The sequence below is a fragment of the Gambusia affinis genome, linkage group LG03 (assembly GCF_019740435.1).
Source record: "Gambusia affinis linkage group LG03, SWU_Gaff_1.0, whole genome shotgun sequence".
NCBI lineage: Eukaryota > Metazoa > Chordata > Actinopteri > Cyprinodontiformes > Poeciliidae > Gambusia > Gambusia affinis.
The window spans coordinates 25,462,856-25,477,815 of record NC_057870.1 but is presented as its reverse complement, the minus strand read 5'-3'; the positions used below and the strand labels follow the sequence as shown (position 1 = coordinate 25,477,815).

Genomic DNA, 14,960 nt, shown 5'->3' with positions numbered 1-14,960 from the left:
ACCTGCCTCCAAATAAAATGCACATCATGCAGCTTCTTCAATTGTCTTTTCAGCTTCCCACTGTGGAGCTGGATTGGAAATGTCCCATAGCTCTTAACCCCTCTGCTGCAGCATCTTTCCCTCAGCTTTAAGGTCACTCCGATCCCACAATTTCACTAATGATGTTTGCAGTGTCAGACTTTTCCGTCCGCAGTGAATTTTTAAGACAAAACAAACTCGCAACAGAAAGTTCACAAGCAGCTGGGATGAAATATAGTTCATCTTTGGAGCTTTTTAGGAAATCTAACACCCTATTAAATATTTTTATTGTTCAGAATCTTTTGTCTTGTGTTTTTTAGGACGCTAGTAAAAGATAATGGACATTTTGGGACTCAAGCTGGTCTGAGCTGGTTGTAAAGCCTCTGCTTTTAAACTGCAGATGGATAACAACAGGAACTCCAGGCCTGTGTTGCTCTTAACGAACTTAACAGTCAGAAGGTCACGTTGCGGTCTCTCTTAGCGCTGCTAATCCCATTGCTACACCTCTATTCAAAGCCCAACCTGCCGTTTTATATTGCTCATCTAATCCCTCGCTAACGCAACCAGAAGGAGCTTTTTTTTTCTTTCTTCTCCCCCCCTCCTCATTTTGCTTGGCAGGAGCGATTATTTATGCATTCATGAAAATAATCGGTTCTCGAGCTGAGAAGGTATTTGTCAAGGTTCATCTTATGATGAACCGAAGCCGCTGCCGAGTTCAGTCGGAGGGTAAAACTCTCTTGAATCTAACGACTTAAACCGACGTCTCTTTGCTGGAGAGTTTGATGGAGTGTTTTTTGCAGAGTGATGGTTATCGGCTGCCACAGCCCTGATTTTTGCTGTGAGGCATTAGTTTGTTGCGTGTCAGTGTGTTAAACCTGCAGGACCTGTTGCGTCTACAGGTGTCTGCTGGCTGCGGTACAGGTGAACAGCCCTACTTAGCGCAGACGTTGGCATCTTGTCAGCCGCTCTGTGATCTTCCCTCTAATTATGTCACAGAGCTGCACAGGTGGAGGCAGAGAAAGGTCTAAATGTGACATAATCATCAGGCTGAGCACTCGGTATTAAGGTGGATTGACATAAATGCTGATTGGTTTCCGTGTTCGGCTGATTCCACAGGCTGGATGGGTCCCACGAATGATGATTTATGACTAGTCCTTCCAGCCCTTGACTGTCCTTTCTCCCTGGTGAGCCAGAGGCATTCACACATGTTTAAAATAGGCCAGAGTCACTCTGTGGTCCAGTCTGGCTGATAAACGAGACCCCTGAGCCTTTAATTTATAATTTTCTAAATCCTTTTGTGCATCGACAACAGCTCAATGGTTACAGTCTGCATGGAAGAACTTTCTTATTTTTGTCGGATCTTTGCGTTCTCTCCAGATTCACATTTACTCCCTGTTGAGATGGGACTCATCGTCTGTAAGGAATAAGTTGGAAAGATGATTGATTAACTGTCACCTGGAACCTTTTTGTTTAAACATAAATATTCCTTCTTCCTTCTTAAAGTAAATTAGACGTGAATTTTCCGTGGAACATCAGGCACATGTTGTTTCATGCAGCAGATTTCCATTGAAGTAACCTGCTGCATGTTAATGCTCTGATCACAATCTATGGTTGCTGTTTGTGAATATTGTTTTCTCTCTAGGCCTTTTTCCTATAGAAGAAGAGAAAATATTTTTCTATCTGGTTTTTATTCCAGTTGTACTTTTCTCTTTCCCCTCATGATTAATTTAACTGAAGCCTCTGGCAAAGTCATCCTGACTGAGCTGACGCACCCGGGGTTATCTACAGTGCTGCAGCCTGCACACTTCAGCTTCTTGTCAGTGAATTTCCAAACAAAAGACCACAGAGATAAGAAGCTGCATCCGTGTTTTGGACAAACGGAGAGCTTTAGTTTCTGGATTCTGCAATAAATGTCTGCTCATATTTTGCCTCTGAAAGGAAGTGAAATAATGTTTTTACTGTAAAATAAGGCTGCTCGTTGAAAACATGAATAGTGTTTTTTTTTTTTTTTTCATTTAACAATACTGTAAAGTAGTACAGTAACAATAAAAGATGTGGCACCGTGAGAGGTTACTGCTGCACTACTGCTAACATTATGAGTGCATTTGGGTAAAAAGATTGTTTTTCTGTTACATTGGTATCATCAAACCTTATATATAAAATCTCAAGAAGATTTTCCTCTCTTAAAAAGTCATGAACAATGCATATTTTGGAGTCTTAACCTTTTTATTACCTTGGCTTAATCATCCATAAGAGAATTATCACATCATCAGATTTAAACATTGTAACTGTGCAAGAAATGCCAAAATATAAAATGTTAAGCTTTCATGTAGCATCTTTTTTTTCTGCTATGATTTAATGTTCTGTTGATAAAAGTGCAGGAGAGTGTTTTAATATTTTCCTGTGTTTTATGGTTCCCCTCCCCTACCTGTTGCTGTGCACTGCTGGTCATCTGGCTGCAGGAACGACACCGACACTTTCCCAGAGTTTTCAGTAAAGACAGTCGCGGCTGTTTTTAAATATTATTTAATAATATTAAATGATAATAATTTCTTATTATTAAACCTGCCAGGTGCTTTCCTAAGCTCCTGTCGGGCTTCAGACTGAAGGTCTGCTACCTTAACAGAGTTCAACTCATTAACCTGCTAATATCAGCTTGTTGTGTTACAATATTAAGGGCAATAAACACTTTAAGTTTCTTTTTATTATTTTTTTAGCAGCACTAGCAAAAAATGTTGCTTTTCAGTTTTAGTAAATAATTTAGATTTTATTTTTGCATTTTAAAAACATTTTGTGTAAATAAATGATCTGTGTGAAACCGCAGCAATATGAATCAATGTTTTTGTATCTGGAGATTCTTGGCCTTTAAATCGGCTTTGACCAGCAAATGAACCTGAAAGCTAAACGCTGCGTCTGCTGAGGGCTTCACTCTTTACGCCTGATAGTTTTTGCACTGTTGTAAATTTTTCTGAAAAAGTAAATGCATTAGACGTTTTTGTTATAATAAGTACGAGTTGAGAAAATCTTTAAAAAATTAGATATTAAATAAAAACCACAAGCAGAATCTTAATTTTTGGCTCTTGTTGGAGGATTTCTGTTTCTTTGAAATTTCTGCGAGAGGCTGAGAATCAGCTGGACAGCTCAATCAATCGCCGAAAGATTGAGCAGACTATGTATTTATTTTTTTTAGTTTAATAACCAACCTGCGTCATATTTGGGGAAATATAACAGTTACAACCAGCTGGAGAGCGGATGGAAGCGGCTGCTTGTGAAGTCTGAATAAATTAAAGCCGTATATTCTGGCGCTGCCTGCTGAGGGCCAAACGGTCTTTGTAAAAGCAGTCAGACTGGCTGACCCTCAGCTGCTCTGCTCTTCACGTCTGAGCGGTTAAATGATCCAGCAGAGACTGATCTGTCTGTCTTCGTCATTCTGCCAAGTGGAAAAGGTCTGGATAAAGGATTGAACGCCTCTCCTCCATCCTCTGTGTCCCTGAACGCCACCAGGCGTCTATTAGATAAACACTTTCCCCTGAGTTTATTTCTTTAAACTTTTTATTTCGGCTTCTAACTTTAAAAACCTGTTTTGAATTCATACGAGGTGCTAATTGAATAAGAGCAGCTTTATTGCTCTCCTGTCAGTGTTCACCAGCGAAAAGGATAGTTAAGAGCTGGAAAATCTTTACAAGATAGTGTTTTCTCTCTGGGGTGGAAGCAATTAACCCTAATTTGCTTTGAGATGCCATAAGATGGATACAAACATCAGTTTTATTATTTATTTGCAAAAAACTTTGTTTTTTTTCTTAGTTTGTAAAGAAAAATAATCGACTCCAGCATTTGGTTGCATTATTCAGAAATGTTCTAGGTGGAATTAAAACCGTAAATATAACATGTTAGAAAATTTTCTCTGTTAAACTAAAAAAAGCAAAAAGAGGAACACGACAGACAGGATGCTGTCAGAAAAAAAAAAGAAAGTCAAAATGTTGGTGCCTTGAGCGTTTTCTGTGTGTCCCTCAGGAAGGAGTCGTTTCCTGAGGTCCTCCTAACATCATCACCAGGCGGATGTTGATGTTTAGCTTTCCAGCTCGCTCCTGTTAATCTCGTGGCGTTCTCGAGGTTTGCACAGCAGATCAGTTGAATTGTGTTCGGCTCCATCAGTTTGGGCCTGCGGCTCCGATCGTTAACGTTGGAGCGCAGATCCAAGCGGAGAACAAACACTTTGCATCTTTCCCACAGTCCCTCCTTTTACTTCCTGTTGGACATGTCCCTCTGTCCGTCCATGGAGGTTTTCACTCAGAGCTTCAGATCGACCCCTGAGGAGGGTAGATGGGAGTCGTCCTTCTCCAGCACCTGCTGCGTCTGCTGACAGGCCAGCAGAATCGCAGCTTTCATGTCTTTCAGAGCGTTTTTATTTGTCATGGCTCCCTCCTGCTGAAATCTGTCATACTGTAACAGATTTTTCTGCTCATAAAACCAGAGGAGATAAAGCTGCAGATGGCTGTCTTGCTGTGATGATTCCCAGTTTTTCGGAGACGTAAAGACAAAGACGCAGTGGAGGGGAAGGGCTCTGCTTTTTCAGGATCAAACATGTCGCTTTGGAAAACGTTCAACTCCCAGCAGCAGTATTGGGTCATTGATGGGTGGAAAATGATGCATGGTTTTATCCGCCTCCCCCAAATTTTGCTTGTCTCCTTTGCTCCTCTAAACAAAATTCTTCATCCTGCAGAAGTCGCCGAAATATAACATGGAGTCCGAGTCCGTGTGTAATTTAATCCCAGAATAAATTCAGCATTTTGTCATAAAATAGAGAGAGAAAACGGCTTCAGGAAGACCCAGAAACAACAGCAATAAAGCTGTGGGTTAATTTTAGGGTTGAGTTGTAAAACAATAGCCCAGCCTTTAAACATCCCATTGAGAGCTGAGCAATCCATCATGTGGACACGGAAAGACTAAGACACTGCTGTAAAACCGCCAAAACGTGGCCGTCCACCCAAACTGACAGGCTGGGAAAGAAGAGCATCAATCAGAGACCAAAACCCAAAGAGAAAGGAGAAATGGTGAAATTTTATCTTATCCTCTTCATCCAATCTGACTGATTTTGATGTTTTTTGCAAAGAGGAAGGGATGTTTATGTGTAAACATTTTAACCATGTACTTTTTATTTCCTTCTGCATCACAAATAAGCGCCTCAACATGTTGTCCTGACACACAAAATCCAAGTAAAACATGTAGAAATTTGTTGCTGCAATGTGACAAAATGAGAGAACATTGCCAGACACTGCAGCTTGCTGCGCTCCAAGTGAAATTTATTGCTTTTCTACTATCAGTGAGTCTCTGGTTCTTTATAAAATCAACACAGAGGCAGCTTCCTTGTTCTTGCTGATTTAAAACCTGTCGTAATTCCAGCTTCCTTGTGTGGTTCAGCTGTTCCTCTGCAGAAAGCTAAAAGAGGACAAACGGTTCTTTTACAGTAAAAACGCTCCAAACATCAGAAGCCTGTTTTTTGGTCGGCGTATGCAGCGTCGGCTGGTTAACCTGTCAGCATGCGGACTCCGCAGCCTGAGCTCAGATCTGTCTTCAGCGCATCATTACAGCCCTATAGGACACCGAAGATGATTAGCCCCCCTGTCCTTTGACCCGTATGCATTCCTCCATGTAGCTGCTCTTTTGTGCGTGCTAGCTCGACTGTAAAGGGGGACACGGTTTTCCCAGGTCTGCTCTGTGGCTCCGTCCCACTTTATTAGTGGTGATTAAACCGTGTGTGCAGCCCAAATTTGTAGATGATAATCCTTCTCGCTTTCACAAGTTCTCCAGGCCAGACAAAGGACTCTCAGACTGTGTTGCGGCGGAGCGCGTTTCAGCCTCGGCTGTGATCAGATATTGCTGTTAATTTTTCATCCGACGGCCGACAGAAACTCCCTCCTGAGGAGCCAGGTGCTCCGTGCCTTGCAGGGCTCTCACGGATCCAGATTGTTTCCATTTTTCAACAGGCGTGCGTCAGCCAGATGCGTTGTTTTCCTGAGCTGCTGAGAAATAATTTAAACATGTGCACCTGATGCAACCTGGACTTTCCTACTAATTAACAAGCAGTAATTTGATTTAGGGCTGATTGTTTATCTTTGTGTGTGCAGAAGCGCAGCGTCTCCAGCGGCAGCTGCTAATCTATTTCAGCTCTGCTCTGAGGAGTGTCCTGAATCTCCTTATATGGACAGTCGACGCTGATCCGATCCGCTTCAGCCTTAAACCACTGTGGGGACGATTAGTTCATCCTCAAAAAACATGTGCAACTCCTGCTGTTACACATTTAAAAAAAACAAAAGAAACACAGGATAACATTTGCATTACTTGAAAGCAGAAATGTCTTTGCATCTCAGCTGAAATCTTCAACTAAAAAAAACGGCCCTCTAGGAGTCAAAGGGTCGGAGTTCGGCCTGAGGAGGTCATGATGCTCCCAGGCGGGCGTGTGTGGGAAGGTGAAGTCCTCCACACATCAAGCTGTGACGTTTGACCCGACCTCTGTGACCTGCAGACTGCACAGCAGGAGGGAGACGAAAACTCTGGTCCGGGGGTTTCAGTTTTTGTTGACCATACGTTGAGTAGCTCTGATATTTCTGTGTCAGCTTTGCAGGAGGCCACTTCATTTATTTAGGGAAAGAAGTTAACCTTAACAACCCGACCATTTGTGGAAAACTAAATGGTTCTTAGCAGCAACAAATACTTTGTGAGAAGTATTTACCATGGAAATGGAGGAATTTTGACTCGCTCTTGTTTGCAGTTATTTTAATTCACCAACAATGGAGTGTGTCCAAGCATAAAATGTTGGGTTTTTTTTTAAGGCCACGTTGCAGCAACTAGATTTACTTTGAATAGGCCACTTCAAAACTTCTTTTTTATCTATTTATTTATTTTATTTAGCCATGCACAGATGAATTTGCTTGCTCCTGCTCAGCCCACGAACACAAACTGAGACCTCAGAGCAACCCCACACAATCACACTGCCACCACCGTGTTTGACTTTTGTTTTTTTTCCCTCCCTTAATGCTGTTCTGGTTTCACACCAGATGCAACCAGACACTTGCAACTGCAAAACCATGTATCACTTTATGTCCACTTCACAATAATAATCCAGTGCTTTGTGCTGTTTTATCACATACAAAAGTAGTTTTCCAGGGCGCTGCAGGTGTAGCTGAGTGCACTGACAGACGGTGCTTACAGTTTGATAGAGACTGAGACTTGATTAATTCTTTCGATTAATCAGTCTCAGGCGTTGAGAGCCTGTAGCTGTTCTCTCTGTACCTATGAATAGATGCTCTAATGACAAGAGTTAGCAAGAACCCTGTAATTAAAACGCATCTGAACTTGTTCACTCTTTGCCATCTGCTTTCAAGGCGATGCGGCTCAGCGCTCCGTTTGCTGCTGTTTGCACGGTTTAACCTCGGTGTGTTTTGACCACCTGAAGGCTCTTCTTCACGCTCCCCCTCCCTGCTGCTTCTGAAGAAATAAACCAACCTCTTCAGCTCAGAGTCGCATGTAAAGCTACACCAGGCTGCCGCTGTCACTGGGAGCACGTCTCCAGCTGGCTGGGATTACTGGTAACCCAGAGTGCTCTCTAATTGGCTCTGATTGATTTATTGGAGCTGCGTCACATGAATGCCTTTGGAGGTCCTGAGGTTTTGCTTCCCACTAGGCTGCGCTTCAGCAGGAAGTGACTTAAAGCATGCAAGAGCCTGCTTGTCAAATATTGTTTGTCTCTCACTTTTGCGTCAGTGTTACACCTCATTAATAATTTTGTGTGTGTAAAGTGCTTTGTGAACGTATTCATACCACTTAACACATTTGGTCACGTTACAGCCACAAACCTGAGTTTTTGAGAAATCAACAAAAATAAGTGTCTGATGGTTAAGCAGAAGGAAAATAATAAATAGTGTTTCTTAAATGTTTTACAAATAAAAACCTGAAAATTGTTGAGCATCATCCATACTTGGTTTGTAGAAGCACCTTTCCTACAGCTGCTTCCTTTTGGGGTTTGTCTTTTCCAGCTTTCCAGCTGTAGAAACTGAAATTTTTATTAATTTTGTCAGTCGGATTGGATCAAGAGCTTCTGTGAGCATCAGTCATTGGCTCAGACACTCAATAGGACTTGGACCATCTTAATGCTCTGATCTAAACCTTCCCATTGTGCCTCTGGCTGCATGTTGGAGGTTCATTTTCCACTCTATGCTCAAGCCCTTTGTAGCCTCGTAACACATTTTCTTTGAATGTTTCCCTTTATTTATCTCCATCCATGATTTACTTTCTGATTTGGGTTGGTGAGTTCAGGGTGATCTGTAGTGTCATTTTCCATCCTATAAAGAAATTTGGATCTGAGGCAAAAGTTTAATATTGGTCTCATCTGGGCACGTGATGTTTGCTGTGTCCCCTGCATGGCCTGTAGCAGACTTTGAATGACTAGAGCTCAGTGAGACGATTAAAGCTTGTCATAGTTTTATTGTGTAACCCTGCTTGATTTTCAAAACTTTCTCCCTGACTTTTTCAGTTTAAGAGGTATGACTGTATTTACAAGGCTCTGTGTCTGAGTCAGAGAAGCTGACAGATTCGTTTTTGTTTTGGTCGTTAGTCGCCACCTGATCCGTTCTGTTTCTTTGAACATAATGTACCAGGTGGAGATCCCCGCCGCGTCTAACAGGTGTGACTTCAGGTGTGAGGAGATGAGTGGTGCGCTGCAGACGGTATGATGACTGTCCTCCGGACGTTGTTAAAGTTGCTGACAGCTCGGTGACGTCTCAACAACTGCTCCTCCCTCCTGAAAAGACGCACTGACGTTTGATTTTTGTTTAGCTCACTCATCTGCGAGCAGGTGTGCTGTCTGGAAGCCCTGTGATTCTTTGAATGAGCACCACAAACCAACATCAGGGACAGCGACTTCAAAACGTACTCGGTCTCTTATACTTGGTTGATTCCAATAAGTTTTTCCATAAATCTTTGAAAACAAAAATCTGAGAATTGTGTTGCACATTTCTTTCTTCTATCCAGCCCCTTTCAATTTGAAACCTCTACATCAAATTGAATGCAAACTATTCAGGAAATTACTAAATTAGATTTTAGACTCTTATTTTGCAAACAGCAGGGGGTTTCTGGAAAGTTTTCTATCTGGGCCATGATGTTATTTCGACATACGATGACAGTTTCTAAGTTTCCGTTTGAAAGTTGCCATTTGGGACAGCCGCTGGTTAAAGGTGGTGTTTGTAATGTTCCCTTTCTTTCCTCTTCAGCTTTCCCTGAGTTCATGGTCATCTGGCGATTTTTGTCAAACGGACTCTGTGTCTGCAGCAGCGCATGTTTCCGTCTCGCTCCCTCTTTAACGGTTATTCTGTTTAAGTTGGCCGGCGTCCAGCTTCAAGGTGTGTTCTGTTTGTCTGGGTTGCTCTGTATTAGTTTCCTAAGCAGCGTTATTGGTTGACTTTTATTTTCCTCTTTTCTTACTGCACCAGTTTGAATTCAGCATTTATGTGTTTCGACCAACCTGAACAGAAAAACATCTCCCCGTCCCTCTCATTGGTCCATTTAAACCTTTGAGGAAAAGGTCATAGGCTGTCGTTTGAGATAAAGAGCGGGTAGAGTTGAAGTGCTGACGTGACCGGTAATCTTTTTTTTTACCTCTTATCACATCTTGACTGTTGTGTTTAGCTTTGAAAACATTAACAGATGGTTTGTGCTCCCAGTTCAGGAGCTCTGGTCCATTTTCTTTGTTGTGACTGTAGTGAGGATTAATCTGCGTCAAATTATGTCGATTGTAATAAATCACTTTCATAATCTATAAGCGTTTTGGTTTCCAAAACTGAATTTATATTTTATGACCTTTTTCTGCATTATAACATTAAAACAATAACCTTAGATGAAGACAGTTTTAGGCTAAAGTCTTGAGTTGACAGATTTTGCTGGATGACGAATTGCCCTAAAAGTCTCTATGATAAACAATAATAATGTTGTTTTGAGACCATTTTAAAGTAACTGTGACGGCATTTGCAAGTACGCCCTTCCGGAGAATAATGAATTTTAATTTCTAACAGTAGAACTGGAAGATATTTTAAATATCCAGAATAAATAAACAGAACAACTGAAACAACAAAAAAAAAAAAATCAACTGCTCTTCAATGAAGAGGCTAATTGAAACCAAACAACCAGACTGAATAATATTTGTCATCCAGTGTCTGGACTGGATGACAAAGAGAGGAAAACAATCATGCAGAATTATTGAGCTGGTTTTAATTTATCATGCAGTTAATTGATTTATTGCTTTGTTTCGAGGCCACATTTCTGGTCTGTCAACCTTCCACCACCTGACAGCAGCTCCAGTGAACAGACTGTGATTTAGGAGTAACTGCAGGGGAATTGGAGGCGGCTCGTCTTTTGGATTTATGATGAAAACATTTTGTGAAGGCCAGTGTTTCCCCTGTTGACATGCGTAGTGATATATTGTAGTGTGTGTAAGTCACCAGGGGCGTCGAACTCTGTTTCATTTTCAGCCATATCAGAATGAACAAACTGCTAAAATATTAATAAACAGCTCTCTGCATTTGAAAATAAATGTTGAACATTGATATAATTTGTCAGAATTCAGAAAGAACTGCTTTGATTTGATTGATAAAATATTTAAGCACACAGTTGTTATCTTGAAAGTTCACTAGAATCTAGAGGGCCTTAGAAAAACTCCTGGCGGGCTGGATCTGGCCCCTGGACCTTATGTTTGACACGTGTGGCACACAAATAAATCCAAATGACGGGAAACAAAGGAGATTTTTTATGAAACATCAAGTCCTCCCACTCTTTGAAGGAAGTGTGAATAGTGCATGAGTATCTAAGTCAGGATGAGGAGTTTTTCCCCACCTCTATGAATATAAATATTTTTTGCCGTCATTGCTGCAATATCTAAGACGCGTGTCAATTGTTTCACGGTGCTGTTCACGTATCAGGACGTTCCAACAATATGAAAACATCTCCTGTTGTGTTCAGTCCACAGATGTGCAGCAAAAGGATGCTGTCGCACTAAATGAAAATCCAACAGCATAATTACAGTTAACATCCAACATGTACACTTTGTTACACTCAGACTTGCGTCCAGTCCTGATCTACGCAGGCCAGAATTGCTGCCTGTTATCGTGAGGTTTGGTGGAGAAGCCTGAAGTTGAGGCAGTTTTTATGTCCTAGTGATGAAAAATGAATTGGTCTGCTCTAAAACTTGGCAGCCACTGCACAAACCATTTAATCCCATCATGACATTTACTCAGCAGCGATCTGGACAGCGTGGTAACAGACGGCTCCCTCAGTGTTTGGTTAGTGTGTGAGTGTCTGCCTGTGTGGGCATGTGAAACAGACGCTCCCTGCGTCTTTTTGTTCTGTCTGATTATTTTCCCTTCTTCCTTATCAAGCATTGTTATTTCTAGTTTCTCATATCATCTCGTTGCTGGACTGGAACCAAAAAAACCAGTTTCTGACTGCTGCAGGACGTCTCATTACCGCCTATTATTTATTTTTTTTCTTGTGAGTCAGCAGGAATGTGAGGAATGACCTGCACGTTTCCCACCCAGCTTTCATTTGCCCATTTTTAGGCATACCCAAGTGCTTCCTCCTCTTTTTTCCGTTCTTTCCCCCCACATTGTCATCCTCAAAGCTCTTATTCCTCCGTTTCCTTCTGTTTTCTACTCCCCAGCCGTCTTTTTTCGTCAGCTCAGCACTTTGCATTTCCACAAATTACAGTATATAAAGAAGGCTTCTCTGAGCCAGTGCATATTTTGTCAAACCGCAGCGAGACCTCAAAACTGCCGGCCATCTTCGTCACTGAGACGACCCTTTTCCTCCTCTTCTTCTTCTTCTGTCTTTGGGCCTGGCCGGAGGCATGCCGGCTCTCGTTTCAGCGGATCAGCATGTTGAGCTGGGCTGAACAACCGCAGCCTTTAGTAACTCAGTGCAAACAAAGGTTTCTGTCCTGATTTGGTCCATCGGGTGCTTTTTTTTAAAGTGAGTGTCTGATCGCAGGTTTTATAAAAAAAGAAAACATGCCAAGGAGCTCCTCAGCTCTGCATGTGCAGACGGGTTCCTGCTGCAGACCCACAGAGGGAGCCCCCTCCACACCAAACTCTTTGCTTCTTTCTTGATAAGATGAAAGCATCCAGCTTGTCGAGGGGCGGCGCAGCTGTGCTTTTATAAACTCCTTAATTACCCCGGTTCTGTTTGAAAAGGAGACATTTTCACTAATACTCACTCACAGTGATGAAATGACTCGCAGAGCGTCTCACGGCTGAATCTGTGGGGTCTGCCGACGAGAGGAGAACACCTGAGTGACAGGTTGACCTGCGGAGCTGAACACTCTTGTGTTTGTAAAGCTGAGGCACAGCTGTCGGTGGTTCTGTTTCTCATCCTCGGCTCCCTCCCCACGTCGACCTGTCTCGTCTCATTAGAGGAGTCAGAACTCGACTCTGGACCTTTAACTTTACCCCCACACATCAGAAATAAGTCCGGGTTCATTCAGGGCGTCACGCCTCCAGCCTAGAATCTGATCTGGTTAAAAGTCTGAAAGGTGCTTATAGTTTGAAAGCTAAAAAACAATTACATACAGAGAGACTTGCAGTAAAGTCCTGCTGCTGCTGGCTCTGCTGGTGTCACATTTACCACCCTGTAAATACAGTCACTGTCCAGCAAACCCCCAGGATTTTGACCTTTTTCTGTTTTTCATTTTTGCGGTCAAAATAGCTGATTTTGTTGTGCTACTTTAGAAATATTTGCCAGAAATTTGGTCATATTTTCCTACTTAAAATTCCATTCCATCTAAAGTTGAATCAAAAATCTACATACAGAAGAATATAAGTCAGTCGCAGACTTCATTAGTCCAAAGTGTGCAAAATAATTTCCCCTGTGCTCATAGATGGCAAAGGAATACTGTTTCCTCTGTCTTTTTGTATGTTGGTAAATGTTTTTTGTTACAGTTCATATCGATCAGATCGAGGCAGCAGTGCAGGTTGCTGTGAAAGTTTTTGTTGACCGTCATCTTGACTGATGGGGTTTAAAAAAAATCCATCTTTCTTTGCCTGTCGATGTTTAAAATAACAATGACATATTGACTCATTGAACTAAGATGCTCGTAAATAAAATTGGGTGCCTTTAGAAATAACCCTGGAGACGTTTAAATGGTACATGGCCTTCGTTTATCAAGTCACAGGACTGCAAAGAACTTTACACTACACTCAGTGATTCCAAGTGAAATTTCTTGACTAAGGCTCAGTGACTGAGATGCACAAAGTGGGGATTTGAACCAGCAACCCACTGGTTACAGGACAAGCAATCCTCTCTTCAACAGAGTCCATACAGCCAGGAAGCAATTATTTCTCAATAACCAAGACTCCAGACTCTCGGAGTGAAGCAAACGGCGTAGAGCAAGGGACTGTTTTTTACCAGGCCAGCTGAGCTGAAGTCCAGATCTAAATACACTCACAGACTGGAAAATTATTACTGATTACTAGTTGGGTAATTTCTGAAAGCAGTTGTCTGGACTGCATTTAATTTCAGGGTATGAGAGTAAAAGGGTTTGATGATAGATGACTGACACTTTTTGCAAGGCACTTAAATTGTGCTTGGTCACATCTTCATGTCTGACAAAGTCTCTTAAGTAAATCATGCAAATATGCAGCACAAGTGAAAAGTCGTCGCTTTTTGCAAGTCAAATTTTTTTGCCATCTCTATCGGCACCGTTTTGCTCTGGGATCCGTTGTGACGCTCGTCGTCTCGTTGCAGCTGGATGGAACCCTGGATCTGGACGAGAGACGCCTCATCCGTTCAGCCATCCGGGAGCTGAGGAGGAGGGAGATCGAGGACATGGAGGCCGCTCTGGCGAGCAAGAGATTCAGACCAACGCGCCTGAATCAGCAGGAGGACAAGGAGAACCAGCACAGGTGAGTTCACCCCCCCACACACACCGATCCCAAATGAGACATTCCTCAAACCAGGTGAAACCGAAGATTACCCAACCAGATGTGGAACTCCTCGACCATTAGGGAAAAAACTCACAAGAGACTGAAAACTGCAGCTGTAGTGAATTTGTCCTTTTTCCACTTTTAGTGCTCGCATACGAGGTCCCTGCTTACAGTTCCATTAATTTCCCTTTTTTGACCAACTCTGTGTTTTTCCAGCTCATAAGTAAACGGATCCCAGCAGCTGTCACGCTGCAGAGGAATGTAGATGAACTGATAAGTCAGCAGTAACCTCTTCATCTTTTCTACAAACATGTTTCTGCCCGTCAAATCCAACAACAAACAGGCTGGAGGTTTTCCTTCACGTTTCTGCATGACTGTGATTATTGGTTTTCTTAAAATGTATACTAATTTTAAATTAAAAAAAATAACTGCTGCTGTGAATTTATTTGCAGTGATAACATCTTTTTAAGACTCTTAACACTTAAATGTGGTGTGCATTTTTTTTTTGTTTTACTTTGACCTTTTTTTTTTTTTACTTTGATCGTGTTCGTTCATTCAAGAAATCAATTCCTGAAAATCTCTCCCTCCATGTCAAACTCAGTGATTCAAGCTGAAAACAGTTGATCCATTCTGGTGTTTACATTGATTTGCAGCATAGATACCAAGCATAATAAAATCAGCTGCAAGAAGAAGATAAAAAACACACAATAACAACAGTTATATGAAGGTACTAGTCTGTTTACATCGCCCGTCTGGGCTTTGCAATATTTTATGCTCTTCTTTGAAGCAGTTTGACAAATCTGTCAAGTTGAGAAGACATCTGTTGTCCCTCTTCAGGCAACTCAAATTTTTAGCTCTAAGTTCTGGTTCCAGTTTCAAAACTTTGTTTCCACTCATAAAGTCATCCTGGTGACCAATGATATAACTTCAAGCTCATGGCAATGCAAAAAAAAAGTTAAATAAATGTCAGTATTTGTC

General features: G+C 41.9%; 1 protein-coding gene across 4 annotated transcripts in view; it reads left to right on the top strand.

Moving 5' to 3' along the window:
- smtnb (smoothelin b) overlaps window positions 1-14,960 on the top strand; it is a 53,342-nt gene that overhangs the window by 2,055 nt on the left and 36,327 nt on the right. For all 4 annotated transcript variants that reach the window (XM_044112729.1, XM_044112731.1, XM_044112730.1 and 1 more), the window contains exon 2: window positions 13,804-13,961. In XM_044112729.1, the coding sequence (XP_043968664.1) occupies window positions 13,804-13,961 (158 nt within the window). The remainder of the gene's footprint in view (window positions 1-13,803; window positions 13,962-14,960) is intronic.